This window comes from Ambystoma mexicanum, chromosome 8 (genome assembly GCF_040938575.1).
Source record: "Ambystoma mexicanum isolate Mex_15411 chromosome 8, UKY_AmexF1_1, whole genome shotgun sequence".
Classification (NCBI taxonomy): Eukaryota; Metazoa; Chordata; class Amphibia; order Caudata; family Ambystomatidae; genus Ambystoma; species Ambystoma mexicanum.
The window spans coordinates 216,033,282-216,058,964 of NC_090929.1; the positions used below are offsets into that span (position 1 = coordinate 216,033,282).

At 46.5% G+C, this 25,683-nt stretch overlaps 1 protein-coding gene across 1 annotated transcript in view; it reads left to right on the top strand.

The window, feature by feature from the left end:
* The window catches only part of SARDH (sarcosine dehydrogenase), a 1,294,294-nt gene extending 1,270,792 nt beyond the window's left edge, over positions 1–23,502 (top strand). The window contains exon 22 of the mRNA XM_069609627.1: positions 23,392–23,502. Within this exon, the coding sequence (XP_069465728.1) occupies positions 23,392–23,432 (41 nt within the window). The 3' untranslated portion in view covers positions 23,433–23,502. The remainder of the gene's footprint in view (positions 1–23,391) is intronic.
* The last annotated feature ends 2,181 nt before the right edge of the window (positions 23,503–25,683 follow it).

Below are 25,683 nucleotides of genomic sequence, written 5' to 3' on the forward strand. Positions count from 1 at the left end.
AAGCTCCGTGCCCGACTGCTGTATATCCGCCTGCATCTGCGGTTCCCTGCACCATCCGACGCTGGGACTGAGCGCATCGTGTTTGCCGTCCTCGGAGCAACATATTTATTCATGTTGGGGCGGAAAACGTAACTTTATCACCGAGCAGGACCGTTTTGTCTCCTGACCCTGCCCCCCACACATTGAGGCTTACTGGGTCGCGTGTCGTTGCTGCGGGCCCGGCCCCTGTATGCTGCTGTGATCTTGACTTCCTAGACCTAGCGGAGCGGCTGTCTGCCTCTGGCGTCCTGAAGAGCCGCACACTATCGCCGCGGGGTTGGCCCGCCGGAGGCCGCTGGAGCGGCGGACTATATTTCCTCCTTGCCTGGCCGCCTGCGCACCTGACCCTCTGCGCGTCGCTTGGGCAGCGCTTCCCTCCCGATCCTGTCCCCCCCGGGCCTAGGAGCACCTGAAGGTGTTGCTGTCCTGAGCGGCTCCTTGTTGCTGGCTTGCCCAGAGGATGGTCTGGCATGGCGGATGCGACCGGTGGTGTGGTGGTGACTCCGGCTGGTGGCTGCCCCATTGACTCATCCACTCATCCAGCCCCTCTGGGACTGCTGAGGCGATACTACTGCCCCGGAGATAACACGGCCTCCCCCGCCTGTGCCCGACCCGCCGTCCGCCCCCCCACGAGGCACCTATGGTGCGATGCTGACTGCTGCCACCTGCCACAAAATTGGGCACTGCGGCCCATCCGCATATCTTCTTCTCGATCCCCTGAGAGCGGTCTGAGGCGGCGGAGGCCTCGGCCGCGGCTGAAAGACTTGAACTGCGTGCCAGCAGGTGAGGAGGTGGGGGGCTGCGGTTGGTGTGTTTAACCCACGCTGGGCTGGCCTGCAATGTGAGTCCCACTGGATCTGGGGTCCCTATACTTATCAAACTGCTGCGGAACTGTAGGCCCGGGGCGATAAACTGGACTGTGCGGCCCCTCTGGCCTGTGTCTTGGCGCAACGCCGCCCCCCCCCTGCATGACCCTCGACGCCGCTGCGGATTCAGCCCTCATCCTATGGACCCAACGCCCTTGGGGACTGGCCCTGGCCGCATCTGGCCGCCCACACTCTGTGCCTGCCTTGCGGCCTCTGCCTACGCCCTCCTCCTGCCGCTGCTGTTACTAATGAGGTCTGTGGTCCCGTTCTGGAACGTTGTTGCCCAGTGAGCAGCTCTGCCCTACCCCTACACCGAATTTGGATTCCTGGTAACGGGTGATTGAGGCACCCCTTCTTGTCCTGATATTACTGTATCCAAGGGGCTCAAGGACCACGGACCTAACACCCTGCACGGGCTGCCCTTCGGTGCTCCGGTGCACTCGCGTAGCATGCCAAGTAAATCACGCAGGACCAATAAGGCAGAAGCAATGGACAAATACGCTAAGTCACTTCCCAGACAGGAGCGGGGAGGGTCACCACTGAACCAGGGCGATTCTGAGGCACCCTTGTGCCCCCCTCAGCCTGACCTCACCACCTTGATGGAAACCATGGCGAAAAACTTTGCGTCATTCCACGAGAAGCTGGATGACATTAATGCAAGTGTTGCCTCTATGCGGGCCAAATTGGATCAGCATGGTACCAGGCTGGCGGAGGCCAAGACACGGATCGGGGCCAATGAGGATGGAGTGCACACTCTCCAAAACACTGTTTCTGAACTGGTGCGTGATATGAAGCAAGTCAAGGCAAAATGCGATGATTTGGAGTCCAGGTCCCGTTGGAATAATCTCTGCATCGTGGGGGTCCCGGAATCTGCCATCAAGGGCAAGATGGAGCAGGCTGTTGAAAATCTGCTGAGAGACCTCCTGGGTAATCCACAACTCTCCCCGTTCTTCACGATTGAGCGCGCTCATCGTGCGCTGACCCCCCGTCCCAAGCCAGGGGACTTCCCCAGGCCGATTATTGCCAAGGTTTTGAGTTTTTGGGACAGAATGTCCAAAGTAAAACGTCCTGTGTCCAAAGTACTAATCTGGTCCTCACATTCTAAAAATCAACTCTAAGGTCAAAGGGAAAATGTCTTTGGCCTTCAGTAGTGTATAAATGTTTAAAAAGGAAAAGGCGTAATTCCAACACAAAGGTTCCAGAAGGATAGAGAGGGTGGTCCCCTTCCCCTGGATTTCTCTTCACTCTGTTTTATACTTTCAGGAACATTAGTTCCTTAGGTTTCTCTTGATCTTAGTAGGAGACCTCGTGTATTCCCTTGCCAGGTTTTCACACCTCTTCTCTTGATCAACACCACAACTGGTAAACAAAACAACTTGGCTGTTTGATAGGATACCTGGTGTACTTCCTTGCCAGGTGTGTGCTCTTCTTCTATTGAACAACAACACAATTGGTACACAAACCAACTTGGCTGTGAGTTTGTATCTTGGTAGGATACCTGGTGTACTACTTTGCCTGGTTTTCGCACCTCTTCTCTATGGTTTAACACAGCCTTTTGCTATTCCAGACATATCCTTCTTGGGATCTCGTTAGCTGATGAATTTCAAATACACTGTTCATCTTGTCCTTGCTTGGTGTGCTTCCCTACCAGGGATTTCTCCTATAGCCGCACTTTCAAGTGCCTGGTATACTCTTTACCTTTCTTTAATACATGCATATTGCACACCAAAAGGCCCAGGTACATATGGACGCTAGACAGACAAAAGACAAACAATTAACAGTACTGCCGTGCAATGGCCAAAAAAGGGTTGAACAGGCTGCCATAATCAGGTAGAACAGGGGGTAACCATCTAAAATGCAGGGTTTTTAACTTTTTTCTAAAACGTTCTGTGGATTTCATTGCTCTCAAATCAGGGGGTATTGTATTCCAAGCTTTAGGTTGACCTGTGTTGACCTGTGTAAGTTTGCATCTCGGCACCTTCAGTAGGGTAGGATGGTTGGACGGAGAGCTTGTACGAATGGTTTTCTTTCTAGAGCTTCAACCAGGTATACTGGGCTTGACATCACCAAGCATTTATGCATAATCATGAGAAGGGGGTATTCAATCTTGGCCTCAATAGATAGCTTGTGTAATCCTCTCCTTGCATCAGAGACATGATCTTTCTTTTTTAAACCAGCAATAATCCTCAGTGCACTATTTTCTATTACTTGCAGCCTTGCACAGCCAATTTTACGGATCCCAATTAGTAAACTACTACAATAGTCTATTTTTGCGCGAATGGTGGTCCTCACAACCATCTTGCAATTTGTCATTGAGATGTATGGTCATAACTGTGCTAGCAGCTTAATGTAGTAGGCAGAAGTAGAAACCAAGCTATTCTCTTGGGCCCACTTGTTAAGATTTTAATCTAGATACATTCCTAGAGTTTTTACTTTCTTTTTAGTTGCAATCATACAGTCATCAAACTGGAACTGTAAGTTTTGTACTCCAAGCTTTTCAAACTGTTCTTCTCTGTACCTACAACCATCAACTCAGTTTTGTCATTGTTCAAATCTAAACCACTTTCAACCATCCAGGCCTGTTTCTCTTGGTATACCTTGTTAACCTTCTTAGGGCCTCATTACACGGAAGGCGGTAATGGTTAACGGCCACCGTTAATGGTAACGGTGACCGTTAACCATTACCGCCATACTACGAGGTCCCTTAGCGGGTTGGTGCCTTAATGCCTGCTTTTTGCAGGCGTTAAAAACCAACCCGCTAAGGGACCTCGGAGCTAATTACGGCACCGCAAAATTGCGGTGCCGTAATTAGCGCCTTCCCCATTCCCATAGAGCCCTATGGGGCAGAAATGGGAATGGGGAAGGGCAATGGCGGAAGGAGGATTTACCGCCCCTCCAACCTTGGAATGGGGCGGTAAATCCCCTTTCCACCAAGGCGGTGCCGGTATTTTACCGGCATGAGCCATGGCGCTAATAGCGCCATGGCTCACCGCCTTCCGTGTAATGAGGCCCTTAGTATCCTCTTCACGGTATGACACATTGTGTGTCCTCAGAATTGTTCGTAAACCATATACCTTTGTCTTCCAGTAGATCGTGACATGTACAGTGAAAATATACATTGAAGGTGAGAGGCATGCACCCTGTGGCACCTCCAAAATACAACAGGGCAGGCCCAGCCTCTGCTTCCTCACTGCACCGCCTGATCTGTCTGTTGCTTAAGAAGGACTCAATCCACGAGGATGCTTATCAGAAAAAGTGGCCACTTATTTCAGCCTGGTGACTGATAATGAGTGGTCCACCAGGTCTAATGCAGCAGACAGGTCAAGCAACAGAATAAGCGCTGCTTGACCCTTATCCATTACCTGATATAATCTGGATTTAAGATCTAGCAAAGCCGTTTCTGTACTACACCTTTGCCTAAAACCTTACTGCCATTTATTTAAAATATTATGATTATTCAAATGCTCTATAATCCGAATCTATGAAACACGGTCTAACATTTTTAGTAGAAAAGGTGTATGGGTAATAGGCTAAGACCTGTTTTTTTAGTGGGGTAATCCAAGCATTCTTTAGCTCATCTGCTACACGGCTTTCCTGAAAGGATGCATTCACAAATTTACACTACCAACGCAGGAGTACAGGCTTTGATATTAATTGCGGGGGCCCCTTTACACTGGTTGGTTTAAGTTTACCAATGATATCTGCCCGCTCTGTTTCAGACACAGGTCTGAAATTGAATTGGTGTTCTGCTATTTTCTGGGTTAGTGTACTAGGGAGGCCCCCTTTTTGTTCCACCATCTTCCTACTAACCTCAATATTCTGTTTAATCAGATCATGTTTCATCAGCATGGCATCTTGTGTAGATGCACACAATGCTGCATCTTTTTTGGCACTGTCCTGCTTATTCGTATGGGGATTTTCTAGCTCTTTTGAAACTTTGAAAGTTCTTTGGACTCATGCTGAGAATTAGAAATCCTTGTGTCAAACATTGTTCTTTTTGGCTGAGATCACAGCTAATTTATAATCTTTTGATGAAATGTAACATGCGTCCTTCTCTTCAATCTCCTTGGAGAGTCTAAAGGCACAAAATCACTTAACGAATACTATGGATCTAGCATTCCGCCTTATCCTGGTCACGCAAAAATATACGGTGCTGCAAAAAATGAACCTGTTTTCGGTATTCATTGTCCTAAGGACCGCCTTCGACTGTGTGTCGCGGGGGACGCTGGTCCATTCTGGCCAAACGGGGAATACCAGCTAATTTGCTGAGAATCATAGTTCAACTGTATTCTGAAAATAAAGCCTCAGTGCAATGGGCGTTGGGGGGATAATGAACGGAACCATGTAAAGTGACAAGAGGGGTGATGCAGGGATGCATCTTGCCCCCCTGTTGTTTCGACTGTATATTGATGAAGTAATTCAATATGTTACATCAAAGTGTCAGGACCAGCCACAACTCGGCAAAGAATCAATCCCAATATTTTCTTTTTGCAGATGATGCAGTACTTTTATTGACGTCCACAAGGGGATTTGCAAGTACTCTTGAAGCGTTTGTTGAGAAATGTGCAGAGCTCCATTTTGAAATTAACGTAGGGAAAACAAAACCGTTATTTTCCCGACCAAAGTTCAAAAAGCAGAGAAAAGTAAACAAGTCCTATGTTATGATTACTTGGGGGTTAGATTCAACGATCAATGCAACTGTTCCTCACAGTTATTGAAATCCAGCGCAACACTAGAAAAATACGGTTGGGCAATATGCAGGTTCATTTCTGTCCCACGGATGAGGTGCAACCTCCCCAGCCCTGACAATGTACAGAGCCCAGGCCAAATCAGCCCTCTTGTATGGGGCAGAGATATGGGGATTCACAAATGCCTGCGAGCTGGGTCTGGAGGAAAGAAGCCTCCTCAAACGATTTCTTGGGTTGCTAACAGCATGTCTCGGTAATCCAGTTTTTTTAGAACTGGGTCTTAGAACAATCATTAGTGAGGTATCCTTTAGACATGTAGAGCTTATTGGTGTAGATTGTGGATGACCCCGGAACTTATTATGTTTCGCAAAGCATTGCAATACATGCTGGCAACAGAAAGAGGTTGATCAGTGCCCTGGGTCCAAGATGTCCAACACGTGAAAACACTCTTGCTGGAATTGAACCTGGAGGAACTATGGAACAACTCCAATGGGTATTACACCGAGTGATGTAGAAAAAGCAAAGAAAATCTCGTAGGTGGGTGTTGAGATTGAATTGATTAATGCGTGCCGTGGGCAGTCTAAAGGTCCTACTTATCTGGCCAGCAAGTCAGTGTTAGGGTTTGAAAGGTATTTATATTTGTTGAGGCCCCTGTTTGCCCGTTTCCTATATATAAAATTTAGGTTAGGTCAATTGAACCTGGCATGTCACACCAGACTGTGGGATCAAGCCAAAGCCGACACATGCCTAGTATATGAACTGTCAAGGGAATTTATAATACACTTCCTGTTCTTTTGCCCGGCCTACCGTGGAGCTAGGAATAAATACCTGAAGGCAATTTGTAACATCCATGCAATACGCCATACACGTGAAGCCATTGCGCTATTCAGGTGTTGTGATGACATTAATGTAATATTTTTTGTAGCAAGTTACATTCACAAGATCTGGCAAACAAGACCCAAAGCATTAAAAGCCGGAGAAGCAAGAACCTAACCACGGACCCCAACAAATAGCATCCATTTCTTCTGTTGAATCCTGATTATGAAATCATAACCACTGTTATATAGATGAAAATGCACCTCATTGAGTTCCACATGTAATGATGCTGCTAGATGAATAACAAATACACTAGTGTTAAACGTGCACACACTAAGATGTTAGATCTCAATTATTGTAACACCCATACAGAATGACATATTTGGTAGGTTGGTGGGAAACAGCCGAAGCACTGTAAGTTGTAGATGTTGGGAAGTAACTTGAAACTTGCATCAATGAATAAGGATGAGACTGTATAATGAATTTGATCATGGATGTTGAAATCACTATCAGTTTTATATAATCAAGTAGGCACTTTATTACCTTTTGCACTGTTAAAGACTCCAATCAAGCAGTCCCACTAAGTCAGTGCCTTGTCTGGGATTGCTCAAGGGAAGCCCTTATTTATATATTTTTATGTCCAGTTCGTGTACTCTGGATGACAACCCTTATATAACACCTCTCTCTTAGAATCCCCCTGACCCCACTGAGCCAAGAAGTAAGTTTGTTTTGCAAATTTAAAAGGTTTATTTGAGAATTAAACAATATATATATATATCACACTTTTATAATAAATTAATAATTGATATCTCACTTGTGAATATGAGCAGTAATCAGCAATAGGTAATCCTACAATAGCACAGTTCTGGTGACTTATGACTAGGAACAGGGGAATAAGGTATCAGAGAATGCTTTATGGTTTCAAGGAGATGCAAAGATGAATAAAAAGCAGTACATAAATAAACTTGATATGATTTCAGCAAAAGATAATGTGACCACTTTTTCTTTGACAATTCACTCCCCCCCCTATACAATGTAAGGAGATGGAAGTAACACACACAATTCTCAGGAATACACACAAATGCAATACAAAGTTCCAATTCCCCCCAGCGAGCTTAGAGGAAAACAGGTATGATTTTAAACACAGGCAAAATCCTTTAAATGTGGTATGCAATGAAGTGAAAAATATGCTAAAATGATTTTAATTCCCTCAAGAGGTTCAGGGAGGGTGACAGCTACTTTGTATTAGTTCAGGGTCACTTTAGCAATGCTCTATGAATGATTATCAGGTTGCAAACGAATTTCAGCAAAGAAAAGCAAGACGCTGCTATTTTGACAAGTGAAGAAATTGAGCCAAATCGCAAATTGTGGAAATTTTTCCGAGTGCGTCGAGCGTGATTACGGAAAAACTATAAGGAGTAGCTTTAAAATGACAGTTAAATTACGTTCCTAGGACAAACGGTTCCGGAGATACGGACGATTTTGTGAAGGTAGATTCTCGAAATTAAATTTTAAAGTTCAGAATGACAGATGACAGTTTTGCAGCTTTGACTCAAAAGAAGGGACACGATTTCTATGATGCAGTTCTCAATAGGTTAAAATAGTTTGAATTAGATCATATTAAACTAAGAGATTGGGTTTTTGCACAGTTCTGGCTGAGTACTCACACTATATTTTTGAAAGGAATGGGCCTCCGTCCCCAATCTGGTCAGGTTTGGACTGGACTCCTGACGGTTCTGCTCACAGCGGTCTGGTCTCTGGTTCTGGCAAAAGTTCTTGGCACTGCACGGATCTCTGGTTCTGGATACAGCTCTGCTTTCTGGTCTAGTCTGTGGTTCTGGATTCAGCACTGCTTTCTGGGTACTGGCACAGGGTACTAGCCAGAATCAGACAGCTCAGCCAGGCTGTTTGAATAGTTTGGTTTGGTTGCTAGGTTTTGAAGGCCTGCTGATAGGAGTTCAGCTGTTGGGTTCAAGAGTTCTTGGAGTTTTGTTCTGGAGTCAGTCTGGATGCAAAATCTGTAGTCTGGATGTGAAGTCGTCCGCCAAAATGCTCCGCAGAAAGTGAAGAGTGAATGTCCTGCCTGTCCTGCACAGTCTCCTTTTATGTGTTTAGAAAGTGGGTGGGTCGGCTCATTCTGCATGCCCAACCCTCTCAACTTATCATTGGCCAGTTCCTCCTCTCTCCCTTGATTGGGGGAACTGGGTTGTGAGTCAGAGTGATGGGGTAGGTTTATGGTCAGATGATCCTCCCCTTGTCAAATTGCACACAAATCCATTTCTGATCCAAATACATATTTATCTGTGTACCATTTTTCTAATATTATATGTCCAGTTAACATATTTTCTGTAGCACCAAACCATCCGATCCCTGTCTTTGTAAGATGTCGTGTCCACTTATGACAGAATTCTCCCCTTTTCATTCAGATAACTACCTCTAAACCTTTCCAGATTTTACACAAATGTGCACCAGGGATATGGGTTTCAGATGATAAAGTGTCAGATTTTTAACATGCATACATTTGGAGTAACAACCTTTTTTCCGCTACTATCCCCAAGAACATACCACTGAGTCCTAACACCTCTTAAAATGTGCACAGAAAAATCACAAAAATGATGATATTATTTATATAATTTTTACAAGTCCGCACTATGAATTATCCATCTTTTTAAAATTATGCTCTGGCCCCAAAGGGGTGTGGTTTTCCAAAGCACATGGTGGAATTTCTGGTTTATCCACTTCCCCCAAGCTCAGCTTGTTCACAGATACAGTGCCCCTCCCCGTTTCCTTCCAAGAGGAAGCCATTTACGACCCCCCTAATTTAACATTTGCGTGGGCCAAGGACAGTGCTTTGTTTAGTTTCCTGCAGTCCCCAGGTGCTCCTCCCCTGATTCAATCAGGGAGGTGTCATCCCCTTTTGGTGGGGGCAGCAGAATGCAGCCAGGCCTGGGAATACAGCTGCTGATCAAGTTTCAACTCCTATCGGGGGTAGTTGCCGGGCAGAATTCACTCTCTTCAAGCCAGGCTTCAGCAAAATGTCACTTTGGTTCCCAGTTTTCTACATTCAAACCAAACTTGCAATTTTTACACATGCAGCTAGAACGCTGATTCTAAGTTCAAAACTATGACATTTAACAGTTGTAAACTATGTGACACTCAACAGTAGGTCACTCATTTATTTTAAACATTTAGCTTTTAGTGTCTTTCAGTCCAATTTCACTTCAGCTGCTGACATCCACAGCTCAGCCAGTTTTGTTATAAACATTGTTTTGGGCTCTTTCTCTTTCCAGATTTTGTATGCACACAATTCTATCTTCTGCCAAATGTCTGCTGGTGTTCAGTGAGATTTTTGAATATCTTGCAATGTTTAAAATAGGCATTTTTAGCTTGCATTTCAGAGAAACAAAGATGATTTCAAAGCGCTTTCTGAGCTAACCGGCACTGCTGTTTTTCCTTTGGCACACATTTCACCCCTGGCACTCCTGGCCCATCACGCTCGCACTGGTGGGTGGCAGGTCTGGGGACTATTTTGTTGTGCGCAAAACTGCGCGGTTCTCCTGGTTCTGGGATAGAATGATGGGTGACGACAGCTCATCCCCACATCTACCCAGTCTATTGATTTAGTTTTGTTCTGGGATAGAATGATGGGCGGCGACAGCTCCTCCCCACATCTACCCAGTCTAATAATTCAACATGGGTCAAAACCCTTGACAGCACACCGCAATGTAGCTAGCTGACAAATTAATGCAATCGTGGTAATATATAAGTATAGTATGACCCCAGATCTTAATAAACAGGATTTAAATAATGTCATCACTGTATGTTTTGTCGTCAACTGTGTAAATATGTAAAATTGCATATGGTCACTCTATTTTATCATTCTTTGGAAACGCCTCAGATCCAACTTAAGTTTACAAGGAATTATTAGCATTGAGCTATTTACTGTGTATTAAGTATGGAACTGTTCCTTTTTTCTGTAACTATGTGTTTGGGAAATGACTAAATAGTTGAATGAAAGCTATATAAAAAAGGAAACAAAAAAGCACTTATTTCTTTTTGATTTCAGCTTCTGGAGTTCTACCAGGGATTTCTTATATAAACACACTTGCAACTGCCTGGTATACTCTCCAGCCAGGGCTTTTATCATATGCAAACACTTGCAACTGCTTGATAAACTCTCTTGCCAGGGCTTTTATATTTCATACACTTGCAGCGCCTTTCTTATATGTATTTTCCTTTAACTTGCCTGGTATACTCTCCTGCCAGGGCTTTTTTCATGTAGGCTCTGTGCACACTTCCAAACTGGATAGTCTCTATTTTCTTGCACATTCAATTTGCCTGGTAAAGTCTCCTGCCAGAGCTTTTCTCATGTGGGCACTGCGCACACTTCCAAACTTGATAATCTCTTATATTTGCTTTATCTTGTATTGTATCGGCCTGGTACACTACCCTATCAGGGGTTTTCTTATATGTGTATTGTATACACTCACAAACTTGAAAGTCTCTTACATTTGTTCCACTCTCCCTTTTTAAACAATGCTCACTTGTTTGTTCTCTTACTTGTGCTTCATTAACAATTATTTAGGTTTGGCATGGCTGCCAATAGACCCCAGGGCCCCCGCTTCCCTTGGTTGGACTTGCCGGCTCATGCTGGTGTATTTTGTTTCTCCAGCGTCAAGCCGGTGGTGGTCGTTCAGCGTTTCCTTCATTTTGCTGCCTCTACTTCTCAGCTTCTCTGCCTCTTGCCGTTCCTCTTGGGCTGTTCTGCATTGTTTCGGTCTTCCTTAAGGTGGAGGCTGCCTTCCAACAACTGCAAATGCCTCCTGACATCAGGAGCAGACCAGCCTGCCCCAGGTACTAGCACCTATGGGGATCTTTAAGGCCCCTAAAGGTTGCTTCAAGACTTCCTGGACTCTGTCCTGGTGCCGTTGGCGCCAGGCTCATAATATTCTTTTGAGTAAGGCAGGTTGCAGGGGAAGAGGAATCACATTCAGCCCAGTCTGAGGCATGCTGGAGGGACAACTTTACCTGGGACTACTTGTGCAGGGTGTGGTTGGAGGGACTACTTCACTTGGGACTACTTGTATGAGGCTATATAAACCACACCGTAAGAACAGACCATGCTTCGCGTTATTCTGCACTCCTGAAGCGTAATGCTCACCATGTCTGCTAGCTTCAGTCAACCCGGTCTTCAGCCACACCCGTCCTGAGATTCACGAACCATCCCCTGTGTAGAAAGAAAGGAGGAGAGAGAGAAAACAAGAACAAAGACAGCAGTTAAGTTCTTACCTGACGCTCCATCTTCAGTCGCTCCGGAGCCGCCGCACCTGCCGAACAGTAAAGAAATATCAGGTTACCCCCCGCAGAGGAAAAAGGCAACATTAAAGACATTTCAACATTACGCCAACGCTAATACTCACCCGAAGGCTGCACACTCTTGCAATCCATCGAGACACCTTCACGCGATCGCCGTTCCGGAGTCACGGCACCTGCCGAACAGTAAAGAAACATCAGGTTAGCCGCGCAGAGGAAAAAGGCCACATTAAAGACATTTCAACATCACGTCAGCGCTAATACTCACCCGAAGGCTGCACACTCTTCCAATCCATCGAGACACCTTCACACGATTGCCGCTGCGGAGTCACCGCACCTGCAGAACAGAAAAGGAACAGCAGGTTAGTCGCACAGAGGGACAAGTACCGTATTTTAGGCATTGTCACTTCGCGTTAGCATTGAAACTCACTTCGGGAATTCTGCTCATCATTGTGGAGAGGAGGCACTCTTCATCGGGCACATTGAAACTGCATCTGCAAAGAAACAAGCATAGTAGTGAGGATTTTGGCAACTTGAACTCTAAGCACACTATACCAAGAAACTATTGGCATAAAGACTTACCTACAGAGTCACAGTTGCTCAAGACTCTACAGCAGCCCGCAGGATCAGTGATGTAACTAGATCCTAGGAACAGCAACGCACCCCTGCATACAGTCGCAGGACGAAGAGTCTGCCATTCATAACTCTAAGGTGAGACATAGTAGAGGGGTGCACAAGGAGGTCACGGGAGGTGGGAGCCGGTCCTCCTCCTATGGCTAGTTTATATTTCGTTTCAACATTCCAGGCAAACCTTCATTTGTGATGGAAGGGAAAAACAGAGAGGGCACGTGCAGCCATTCACCACTCCGCTTCATGTGACCCTGGTGGAGACAGTCACCGCCCAGCTTCGTTCAGCGCCCCTGTGGAGACCAGGTGAGCGTAACAGTCGGCTTCTGGCATTCCCATAATGTGTTCTCGCTCGCTGTCAGCTTCCCTTTACTTGTCCTCAAGCCAGTTGGCTCCACTGAACACTATCCATCCCCACGGTCACTTAGTCCATACCGAGAGGAGCAGAGTTATCCCACCAGCAGCATGCCGTTGTCAGCTGCTTTGCATGTTTAAATTTCCCTGCCGCAGGTATGCACTCGCAACAACTAGAGCGCAGCTTGTGCTCTTGGCCTCCATTGATCTGTATTGCTCACTTCATCTTGTTCGTCACAGTATTATTGTATTTATGGGAATGTAAGTCCATTTGTGATGACTTCCATGTAAAGTCTGGGTAAGTGTTCTCAGTGATCTTAAAGGGAAAGTCAGCTCTGGATGACTTATAGGTAGAGTCCGAGAGGGTGTTTTCATGAGTCTTAAACGGCAAGTCAGCTTTTCACAGCTTGCATACAGATCTTGTAAATAGGTTTTCAGCACCCTTCCCAGGTGGATGAGGGGAGGTCTGACCATATGCCATTAAGGCATTGGGCATGGTTGGGATATCCTCAAATTAAAAAGGGGATTCCATGTTTCGTCCGATGATGCCATGATATCCCAGTGGAGGCTTTCTCCCCTCATGTGATCCTCCCTCATATAGCCGCCATCAGGATCAGGTAGCGACTGCCGTCCCCTGGCCACATTTGGAGAGACTACAGCCAGGAAAGAAGTGACACCATCGGACTCATCACAGTACATAAACACAACATACATTATCACGTTTTGTTGGTTAGTAAATTCATAGTGGCGTAGTGAGTGCATCCCCCTGCAGTAGTCTAAATGCATAATCAGCAGAAAGCATGAAACCAACCCCCTGTGGCAAAAAACTTGAAACAGTGAGCTTATCTCCCATGAAACTTATCATCCCCCTCGTTCTCAGACCTTGCAGCCCCTCAAAATGTAACATACTTGTTGCACCTATCTTAGTGTAACGTGTTGCTGTCTCGGGCACAGTGTTCTAGCCAAGATCCCATATCTCTTAGGAAGCAGGTGGCCTCATGAGAAGTGTAACTAACGCACCACACTTGGAGAATTAATTCTTCATAGTTATATGTGTTTCAAAGCCAACCTATCATGTACCCAGCAGTCCTGAGACACAATAGACGGCAGTAGAACCACTTGCCTGGTTTAGTGTGATGGCACCATCGCTCCACGAGGTTTCTGTTCATATTGGAAAAATTATGTTTAATAACTCTTGTGTTTAGCTGCTCTGCACCAAGGACAGAAACTATTACTTTGTCGAATGTTTAAATGTCCTGGGAACAGCTTCATGAGAAGGGGAAGTCAGGGCTTAATTCTTGAAATAATAGCTAGTGTATGTCCTGCCCCGCCACCACAGGTTCTGGTATGATGGTTTTCTCTGTAGAGAAGTGAGACAGCAGATAGATTTTTTGTAAATGGGCCTAATGTTGTGAATGGCAAAACCTATCACCTTAATGTCAGTTACTACGTCTAAAACAGCAGACAGCAGCCCCTGTCACCTTACTCTTATATATTAGGCTTAATGTGTCAGAATGGTTTACTTGGTGGTGTTAAGCTGATAGTGAAATGCAAGATCAACCTGATTCAGTAAAAATGGCCTAACCTCGGTCAGCTTGTCAGAGCTTCTCATGTGGATAAAATTCTATGAGCCTATACTTCCTGTTACGTTTGGTGTGTTGTTAGTGCATCCCCATGTGTACCAGATTTGCAGTCTGCATTGCAGGCTTGTTCCTCAGAATGTGAGAAAGTGAGGTGAGAATTGTGGAGGACGACGATCCCGACTACTCTGCTGATTCTATTGTGTAGACTGGGATGAAAGGCCTTGTGCGCAATGGGTCTGAATTCCTCAGAGAACCAGGTTTCTGAGATTAAAATGGATGTGAGGGTCTTCTGAGGATATTATGTCGTATATGTTGTGGCATGTTTTGGCAATGGATCTAGCGTTAATTAGGATGCATGAAAATCTGCTGCTAGGGAGGCCGATTGCAGTGGGGAAGGGTGATAGAAGGGGTGAGTGGTTGGACTCTGGTCCCAGGAGATGGGAGCGGAGGAGGAAAAGCTGAGGGGGTGAGTGTGGGGGAGGGGCAAAGATTCTCTGGGGTGGTTCCGTGTGATGGCTCAGTGTGAAGAAAAGGATAGTGGGGGGGGCGATAAGGGGAGGGGTGCGAAAGGAGGAGAGTGGTTGTTAAGGGTAGGTCAGGTGTCTCTGTTATGGGGAAGGAGGAGGCTGCTGGGGGTAGTCTTAGTTTGTGCGAAAGAGTACTTGCGAGGTGGGGTTTCTATGGGAGAGGTTCAATGTGGTGGTGGTGGGTGGAGGGGGTGTGAGAGAGGGGATAGTGGTGGTGTCCCTCAACTGAGGTGTGGTCTCAGTGATTGGAGGGGGGATTGAGTAGGTGCAGGGCGGCGATTGAGCCTGTCAAGTGAGGTTGGTGTTTAAAGGGGGTGGCCAGGTGTGGAGGGGGGTATGATATGATATGGCATTTATAACGTGCCTAATCACAGGTGTTTCAAGGCACGAATGAAGTCGAGGATGGGATAGTGTCACTGAATTGTACGGGTGTGCAGGGAGGGGTGAATGGGATGAAGAGGTAGGGGCCTGGAGTGTTGTAAGATTGGTTGAAGAGTGATTTCACTGGGTTGGGTGAATTGAGGGAGGTCATAACGGTGTAAGTGAGAGGTGCAAACCTGGGTCTGGGGAGGGATAAGATGAGCAGTGCAGAGTTGAAAGGGTTGGGATGGTGACATGTCTTTGTTTTAATGGATTCTGAGGTGCCAGAAGTGAGTGTGTGAGGGTAGATGGGTTAGCCGAAAGAGAGGTATTGGCTAGGAAAGCCTAAGCAGCGTTTAGGGAGACAAAGGTATTGAAGGGTTGGAGTGGCGGGTAAGAGGATGAGAGGCGGGGGAGGAGGGATCTGAGATGGAGTGGGCTGACTGGTAAGAGGTCTGAGTGAGAGGAGGGGCGGTGGTCGATGTCAGGGGAGCTGGTGGGGGTGATTGCCTACCAGCGGAATGATCATGTGAGTAGGCAGAGGGCTGTGTTTAAGGGGGATGCCTGAGGGGTTACCAAGGTTTTCTGGTGCGCCATAGAGCCCCTCTCATCTTGAAGATGCTAGGAATGAAAGAAGATCTACTCTCTAGACTCTGGGGCTAGAGATGTGTTTATGGGTCTACATTGCTATCCTGGAAGAAAGGTTGCAGGATAAATGCAATGAAAACTGGTAGGGTCAAGTGCACTAGGCTTTTGATTCCAAGCCGCGCTATCCCAGTGGAAGGTATAGGGTTGTGGTCCATGGCAGAGGCAAGCTTAGGACACATATGTGGATTCAAAAAAGGGATGGGTACACCCCAGTGTCTAGAATCCAGTCAGAGGCATGGTTCTAAATGCAGCTGGATTCAAAACTGTTGCTAGGATCGAAGCAGCTAGATTCAAACATTGGCTGGGCTCTAAATGTGGCTGGTTTCAAAACAGTGTGTAAGGTCAGAGGCACAGCTAGATTACCAAATACAGCTAGATTCAATGCAGTGGCGGAAGTCAAAAGCACAGCTAGGTTCAAAACAGTGGATAAGGTTAGAAGCACAGCTAGATTTCAAAATAAAGCTCGATTGAAAACAGGGGCCAAAGTCATAGCACAGCTAGGTTCAATACAGTGGCTAAAAGCAAAAGTGAAACTAGAATTAAAGCAGTCACAGTATTCAAATACAGCTAGATTTAAAACAGAGACTAAAGTCAAAAGTGCAGCTAGATTAAAAACTGAGCTAAAAGCAAAGCTCAGCTAGAATTAAAACAGTGACAGGATTCCAAATGTAGCAAGATTTTAAAATAGTGGCTAAAGTCAAAGTGCAGCTAGATTCAAAACAGAGGCTAAAGTAAAAGGGCAGCTAGAATGTAAACAGTGGTAACGTTTAGAACACTGCTCAGTATTGTTAAATAATCATGGACCTTGACATAGAGACTGTGAAAGGGATGAGCCAGGATGTCGTGCGTGTCCTATCTCAAGAGAGGGGACTGCCCCACGGCACTAAAGTTAATAAACTAGAGTTGTTGACCATCCTCCAAGCTTTGGTAGAAGCCAGCGCGGTTGGGGAGAAGACCTTAGGCGACGTGCTAGGCCCTGTGTACCCAAACGGAAAAAAGACCTTCTGGAGGGGGAAGTGGAAGATGACAAGGAAGACAGCATGAGCAGTGTTTCTCGCCAACCATCCAGCCAGTGGGGAAGTGTGGTTTCACAACACTCCGACAGAGGTCAGGGGCTAGTGCGGCATCCCGCAGGTCCCAGGCCTCGGCACAGTAATTGTCCCAGCTGTTCACAATGTAGTGGATAGAAAGCTCCTATTGGAGGAGGGGAAGACTAGCGCTGGAGGAACAGAAACAGCGGGACAATGTCACAATGGAGCAGAACAGGGATGCATTGAGCTGCGCAGACTGGGACTCAAAGAGAAGAAGTAGGCCAATAGATCCACCTCTAGCGAAAGCAGAGGTAGTGGCTCAAACCAGGGTGCCCGGGATAAACCCCAGTGCTACATCCCCAAAGACCTTATGCAGGCTTACAAGGTGGGGAAGAATATCTTTTCTTTAACTGGTTAGAAACACTCGGTTTGCTTTTCAGCTATAGGAGGTGGATGAGGTACTTTGGGGTATAGCGCTGATGAGTTGCTTACGGACACCAGATACTGATGCAAGCATGAAGGCCACCCTCCTCACAAAGTTCTGTCAAAACCCAGAGCAGTATCACAAGAGCTTGAGAGAGCTCATAAAGAAAAGTGGACAGACATTTGAAGTGTTCACACACTTGTCTTTTAAATATCTGAGCGGGTGGGTGTCTGGCACATTTAAAGGGATGTAGAATCTGATTATGTGTGAGCATGTCTTGTAGAATTGTGAGGGTGACCTACACCAGCATCTTGTGGACAAGACTATTACAGACCCTAGGCAGCTTGCAAAGGCTGCTGACAGGTTTGTAAGTGCTCAAGTCCATAAAAAGGCTCAGGCGAGTACACCTAAAACAGAAGAGAAGTCTTTGGATAAATAAGTTAACAAGAATGGGAAGGACAAAGGTCCAACTCACTCCTCTTCAAAGTCTGGTCCCCAAAAGACTGAAGGGAAATCACAAAACTTTAGTTCAGCTGACATACCAAAAAGAAGAGCGCAGACACCCCTAACACTGGGACACCTGCGTTCTCACCACCCAAAGGTTATTTCATGTGTAAGGAGCTGCGCCATAGGAAAGGGGAGCCTGCTTGCAGGGGGTTACCCAAGCAAGTCATAGTGAATGTTGGACTCATGGAAGAATCTATCATTAGTGTGGGCCTCCTGGTGGAGGACTTCCTGATAGGCCCAGGAGTGGTCAAATGTGGATTGGTTACACTGAGTGGGAATGGTACCTATTCTCCAGAAGAGATCCCACTTCCCAATAATACTCAACTCTATCTAGAACATGTGTTTATCAATGGACATAGAACTCCTGCAATAGGGGACACAGCAGCTTGTCTCACTGCTGTCACCCAGCAGTGGGTACAGCCAGGCCAGTATCTTGATGGGCCTGATTGTAGCGTCAGTGAGTTGGATGGAAAGAGTAAGTGTCCCTTGGTGATAGTAGAGTTCAGCTGGCAAGGTGAAATGACCCAGCGATGTGTAGCAGTGAAAGACTCCATCCCTGTCCCTTGTCTATTGGGTGATGATCTTCCTGATCCCGAGATAGTCGCGGTGGCTACGAGATCGAGGGCCCAGGAGGCGCCATATTGAAGACTCTCAGAGCCTTAGGGCCTGGAGTGCTTCCACAGGGCTTATTGTGGGGACTGGCATGGCTGGTAGCCCCGAGTCCAGTTGCACAGACTGCTGAGTTTCCTAATCCTGAGGAAGACGGCCCAATAGCCACTGAGGTCCCTACTTTGGTAGCAGGGGACTCCTGGACTTCAGAGTTGCCTGGTGCAGCGCAGAAACCCGAGGTGGAAGACTAGGTGAGGTCAAATCTGAATGGTCTGCCCAAGCTGAATGAGTTTGCATCAGCTGGGGGCCCAGATCAGACAGACTTCTTTAAAGCCCAGAAAGAGTGCCCCACTGTGCCGGGCCTGTGGAAGCAGGCAGAGGAGCCAAGGAAGTTATTTCTGACAGTGGATCAAACTTCATATCAGCATATTTGAAGGATATGTGGGAAGAGTGTGGAGTCACCTACTGGTGCTCTACATTCTTCATCCACAAACAAATGGATTTGTTGAGTGGTGCAACAAGACCGTGAAAGGCATGATAGGTGGCTTGGAAGAACACCTGAGGAGAAAATGGGATATTCTCCAGCCATACCTTCTGTTCGCCTACAGGGAGGTGCCACAGAACAGAATATGGTTTAGCCCCTTTGAGCTTCTGTTTAGACACTGTGTACAAGCTCCCCTTTGTCTACTGAAAGATGGATGGGAGGGCATCCCCTCATCCCCTACACGAGATGTGGTGGCCTATGTTCTTGGCCTTCAGTCTAGAATGGCAATGTACATGGAACAGTTGACGAAAAACTTAAAGGCCAGTCAGGAGCTGATCAAGCACTGGCATGACCAGAAGGCCACAGTGACAGTCTATTGTCCAGGCCAGTATGTGTGGATTATGGAGCGTGTCAAACCCAGTGCCGTTCAGGACAAGTTGACTCTGCCTCACCGTGTGCTTGAAAAAGTCAGCGAAGTAAATTATCTGATTGACGTGAAAATACCTAAACAGATGTGCACAGTCTTTCACGTCAACTGGCTAAAACCCCATCATAGCCGGGATGACTTGGTCATGGCATTAGTGACCGTCGGAGAGACTGAGGAGGAGACTGATCACCTCCCAGACCTCATCCACACTGAATCCACAGATGGGGCAGTTGAAGATGTCACCCTTGCCACTGACCTGTCAGAACAGCAACTGACAGACTGTGGCCGGTTAATAGGACAGTTTGACTGTCTGGTTTTGCTGACTCCAGGTCATGCAGATTGGTGCACCCATGACATGGACACCCTAGACAGTAATCTGGTGAAGAGTAGGATTCTCCAGATGTCTGATAAGGTCAGGGACACCATTTCCAAGATGTTGTCCCTAGGATTGAAAGAGCCTTCCCCCAGACCCAGGGCTAGCCCAGTGGTACTGGTCCCTAAAAAGACCAGTGGTGGGAAGACTGAAGTTAACTTTTGGGTGGACTAAAGGGGGCTCAATTCTGTCACAAAGACAGATGCTCCCCCATTCCTTAGCAGATAAGCTCATTGACAAGCTCAGCACTGCCAAGTACATGAGTACCTTCAACCTCACGGCAGTCTATTGGCAAGTCAACTTGACAGTTGGAGCGAGAGAGAGGTCAGCATTCTCAAACCCAGAAGGACATTATCAGTTCACTGTGATGCCCTTCGGATTTAAGAATGCCCCTGCCACTTTTCAGCAGATGCTTAGCAAGGTTTTGCCTGTTCTGGAAAACTTCAGAATCAAATTTTTAGACGACATTGCTGTGTTCAGCCACACCTGGGAGGATCACTTATCCCACCTAAAACAAGTGCTTCAGGCATTGCAGAATGCAGGTCAGACTATCAAGGCCACAAAGTGCCAGATAGCGCAGGGCACTCTGACTTACCTAGGTCACCTGGTCGGTGGCTGTAAGAAACAACCTCTCGAAGCAAAGGTACAGGCTGTGAAAGATTGGAACATCCCCACCACACAGATACAGGTGAGAGCTTTTCTAGATCTCACTGGGTACTACTGGTCATTCATCAAGGGGTATGGGTCCATTGCTATGCCCCTGAATGGTGTAACTTCCAAGAAAATGCCAAAGAAGGTAAATTGGACCCCCACCTGTCAAACCTCCTTTCAAGATTTAAAGAATGGAATGTGCAGGGCCCGAGTTCTGAAAGTGGCAGATTATGGTCCCTAGTTCATTATCCAAACGTATGCCTGTTATTTTGGGATTGGAGCATTGTTAGTGCATCTGGACTCTCAAGGGGTCATTATTAGGCGATTGACAAAAACGGAAAGGTTCTGAGCCATTGTTGAAAAAGGGGCTGACGTGGACATGTGGCCATAAAGAAGCTGAAATCCTACATCTTTGGGTCACACTTTACGATCTAGACAGACCACCGGCCTCATTGATGGTTAATGGCCATGTAAGGGGAGAACCCTAAGCTTTTGCGTTGGTCCATATCCCTACATAGATCGGATATGGACATCCAGCACAAGCCAGGCTCCTAGCATGGACATGCAGATGGCCTCAGCTGGTACCGCCGCCTTGATGACGAACCTGACCCTCAGTAGGGTTGTGGTTCACATGCTGAGGCTGGGGGGCATGCGAGGAATTTGACCGTCCGCACAGTGGGTGTGCGCTCACCTGGGATTATTTGAAATGTTATATGAAATTGAATGATGGTAGATCAACCTCTGGAAAATCTACCCTCCAGCAGCTCCAGAACTGGCACCCAGCCAGCACACAGCGTGCCCTGCTAGGCTCTGCAGCAAGCTTCTTAGGTGGGAAGTCCCAGAGAGTCTCTGAACCAAACCAAGGACAAGCCAGCTGCCTGCAACACTCTCCTCAGCTATGGGCCGTCCACCTTAAAGGATGACGCAAGCCCAATGACGAAGCTAGGAGGAGTGCATGGACAAGCATCTACCGACGTCCACTTTAAAGGACATTTTCGAGCCAGTCAAGCCCCTCAAACTGTGACTAACTGTACCACTGACTGTTGTTACGCCACAGTCGCTAATGCCATCTGAGATACCTCCACCAGTGCTTCAGACCCACCGACCAGCACTAAGACAACGATTCCTGACCTCGAGTCGCCTTGTAGCCCAGCCTGCAGACATCCACCCAGCCTTGCCCGCTGAACTGTCTGCGGCTTGATATCTGCAGCTGTCTCCCGTCTTCAACTCTGTCACAGAAGCTGCAAAATGCCCTGAAACCGGCTCTTCTCTGTCGAGCACCAACATCTTCTACAAGCACATGTATGTTATGGTTCTGTCCTCGTGGTCCTTCTCCGAAGGCCCCTAGTGACGTTTTACAACCCATTGCTCCCTTTGTGTTGAAACCAAGTATCCTTGAACTAATGTGATCAATTGCTTTACCGACTTTCCTCCTGTCAGTATCCAGAGTGCGTCGCATTTCCTTCTTTGAAAATGTCTGACCTCTGCATTCCTAAACAGGGTGGGTTGTATTTTGAAGTGTTCTAGAGATGTGTCTTGTGATAATAATAAAGTAGATATTTTTATACAACCTTGACTGGACAGTTCCTTTTATCATTGGGTAATAAATTATATTTTTGCTGTGTTGCAACTAACCAACGATCCAAAACCTTGCAGAGATAAGCCTACAGTTCCGACAATATTACCAAAGTAGGGCAATGAAGTTTATAATTGACTTTTGTTTCCAATCTGTTCAGATCCCTTATGGTGTACTAGAGGTGTGGTGTTGATTGATGGTTTAGAAACCGATATTCATCCCTGAACCACTGGTGCCCTAGAAGTTGATTCGTCACAGGGCCTTCCCATAAGACTGGAGATTATGACCCCTTCTTTAACATCATTGGGTGTTAAGGGAAGTGGATGAACCAAAAGACTGACTGCTTCCAACAAGGTTATATCCAGGAAGCCACTTCAACCGATATGTCAAGCCTACAGCAAATGACTATGGACATCCTTCCTGGTTTGGGAGGAGCAGAAAAGGACCACAATTCCTCAAGGGAAATTATGTTTGGATCCCACAGTCCAAGGGAATTCTCCCTGTCACATACTGTTACTGAGCATATCACATTTTCATCTAGGAAGCCTTGGGGTCTGTTTTGAGATTGCAAGCTGCCTCAGACCCCTGTTTGAACAACCTGATACTTCATGCAGCTGGCTGCATTCTGAGCCTGAGTTGCTTGCACTGAAGATGCCTGAACTGAATCTCTGTCACTGCTGCACACAGAAGCATCAGCAAGCCTGCTTCACGCTTCACGCTTCACGCTGTTGAGCCTGCTTAAGACAGTAGAGTAGTGAACCAGTACTAGGTGGCCCATTATAAGGCCATCCTACGAAACCTGAATCCCCTGACTTTATATTGGTTCCCTTTTCCCCTTTCCTTCCTTAGCCAAAAAGATTATAAAAGTGAACGTTTTACCCTGAGTTTCCACTGTTTTATTCACTCTTACCTGCATTATTTTCCCCCTGAATTATAATACCCAGAGTATACAATCTATGGGCCTCATTATAAGGTTGCGGGTCCAGGAACTACGGTAACAGTGAGCATGCCAGTACCGTAGTTCTGCACGCGGGTGCCATTACGGCCTCTAGGTCTGTCTTGGCGGCGGCACTGGCACCCGCGAGCATAGCATGTCGGATGCACCGGCAGCCGGTGTATCCGGCTTCCCCATTCCCATTGAGCCCTATGGGGCTCAAATGGGAATGGGAAAGAATATTTTCCGGCATCCAGGAATGGGCAATCACCGAGTCCGGCAAGGCCGTAATGACCCGGTAATTTCCCATTACTGGGTGCCGGTAAAAAATAAATACCGGCGGCAGCTGTGCCTGTAATACAGGCACGCCTACCGCCAGCCTCCTAATGAAGCCCTATGGCTTTCTAACCTGTATTATCTATGTACTTGCTTTGCAGGTCTTAGGTTTCAGTGTTTTTATCTTTGTTTAGTTAAGTCCATATTTTATAAAAGGCATGCTTGTTCATTTTTTTTGTTTGGTACCAACTCTACTATTGTTGTTTCGATTCTTCCAGGACTGAAGAGTTCTTCTCTGAAGAGTCGAGCCGGCTCTTAGCCCATGTTACCACAGAAGACGGTAAGGCGGTATGCCAATCATTTTCTGATAGCTTACCTTTTCTGACTGTGATACCACTGAGCCAAGTAGAAGACCGGCATAGCTCTTGAGAGCCTTTGAGCTACTTTGTAGTTCGTCTGACAAGTATTGGGTTTTGTCATAATAAACAACTGTAAAAATACAGATCACAAACCCACATATGTAGGGTGTGGACATGTCGTCTCTCAATACAATTCTTCGATGACACCCTCAGAACGCTACAGCTCTCCATATTGTCACACATATCCCGCCAGCAATTTTAAACCCATCCCTGATTGCAGAGCAGACCTCGTTACTAGGGAATTGAGCAGAATGCCTACATCTTGGTCCCATTTCTGGGTACACATACCCCAAGTGCACACAGAGCTGAGTGTTTCCAATATGCACTCATCAGCACAACAGCAAAGCAAACATGCACATTTCATTCTACTCCACCTAACCTAGCCCAACCCATTCCAAACAGACCATAACAACGGCAACAGTGCGCTTTATAAAACCGACTAAAATAAAATGATGTGACATAATGCTAGCCACTTTTTCATTGTTTCTGTAGAATTTTCTTTCTAGATCCTCGGAATCCAGACCATAAAAATATGGGGGAGGGGAATGCAAACCTATGCAAAACAGAAAGGTGATGCCATTGGAACAGGAGCGGCAGCTGCAATAAACACTGTAAGGTTTCATGATCATGAGTGTCTGGAAATTCTCTTAATTGCATCCCCTAGACCCTCCCATCTGCTTTCCAAAACAGGGTTGTTCCCTAATTAGTCACTGATTGTCGTCATTTGACTAAACATCTCTCTGATTATGGAGATTGATTTTCATGATTACTTTTTTGAGTCAAAGGGCCACGATGTTTGCCTATATTTTGTGTTCAGCCTCTTAATTGGCGCGTTCGACGAATCCGCATAAAAATTGCACACAAAAAATAGACCCGACTGAATTTCGGAGCATTTTCGTCAATGGGGTACAGAGTTGTAGGGGTGGCCCCAAACCATTTCAAATCCTGATAGACATCAATGCGAAACACATTTTGTTCATGGCTACAGCCCGAACCGCTGTGCGGATTTGCACCATGCCCAGACAATCTGGCCACTGGCCATGGCCACAAGGTACTGGGTAAGGGGCTAAAGTGGGCAAAGAGCATGGCCTGTGCCAACATCCAATGCCTACTCTGAGATGCTTAGCAGGCCATTAGCGGGGGTGATTTGGTGGGGCTGGGGTCTTGGTTAGGACTCATGCCCTAGACAATTCAATCATGACTTGCATTCCCAAAATGTGCTGCTCAGAGTGGCACACATCAGTATGTACAGCAAAAACACACATCAGTATGCACAGCAAAAAATATGTTCTTTAAAGGACCGTTATAGTTTTTGCATATATGTTAAAAGTGGAATTCTTAATAACATACATACAGTGCTGGAACATCGTGAAACACCCCCAGTAATAAAAACCCTTTGAAATTCAGTGAAAAAGCATTGCTAAAGGGACGTTGTGGTTAAAGGCATGGTCTAGTAAAAATGTTTATTGTCCCTACGGGTCGGCCATGTTTTTTTAAGCCTAAGTGGCTCGATTTTAGAAAACTTTCCTATGGACCTTACCCGAGTTTTCGTCCATTAAACGCACGCGAAAACAAGCACCAGGGAGCCGCCATTTTGTGATAATCCTATCATTTCCCCCATCGCCCTGGCTGACCTGCTTTTGCGGCACTAAATCAAATCTCCCGCCCCTGAGCCTGTCATCGGCAGACTCGTACCGCCCATTTCCCAATGCCAAAGCACGTCTAGTGTCAACAATCGCTGCGCCTCAGCTAATGACGTGTCGCCATGGAAATGGCAGGACGCCTCTTTCCTCAATAAGTATAAACAGACCGTTTCACAACACACAGCAGCAGATTTTCGATTCCATTCCTCTCTCTGTGTTACTTTGAGTATTCTGTGACTCGTTTCAGTGCTCTGGTCAGCTACCTTCGTTGCTTGTAGCCCGTGTGAACAGATACCAGTACCACCGCGATAAATTATTTTAGTTTGTTTGACACACAATGGCTACAATAATGCCCTACATGTACGAGCCCGAGTATACCGAGGAGGAACTACTGGAAAGGGAAGCACGCGAAAACGATGGGGATTCGGACAGCAGTTGGCAGGACGAATCAACAGATGAAGAGCCTGGGCCTAGTCGCATGGACGGCGTCTCCACCTGGTGCCCATGC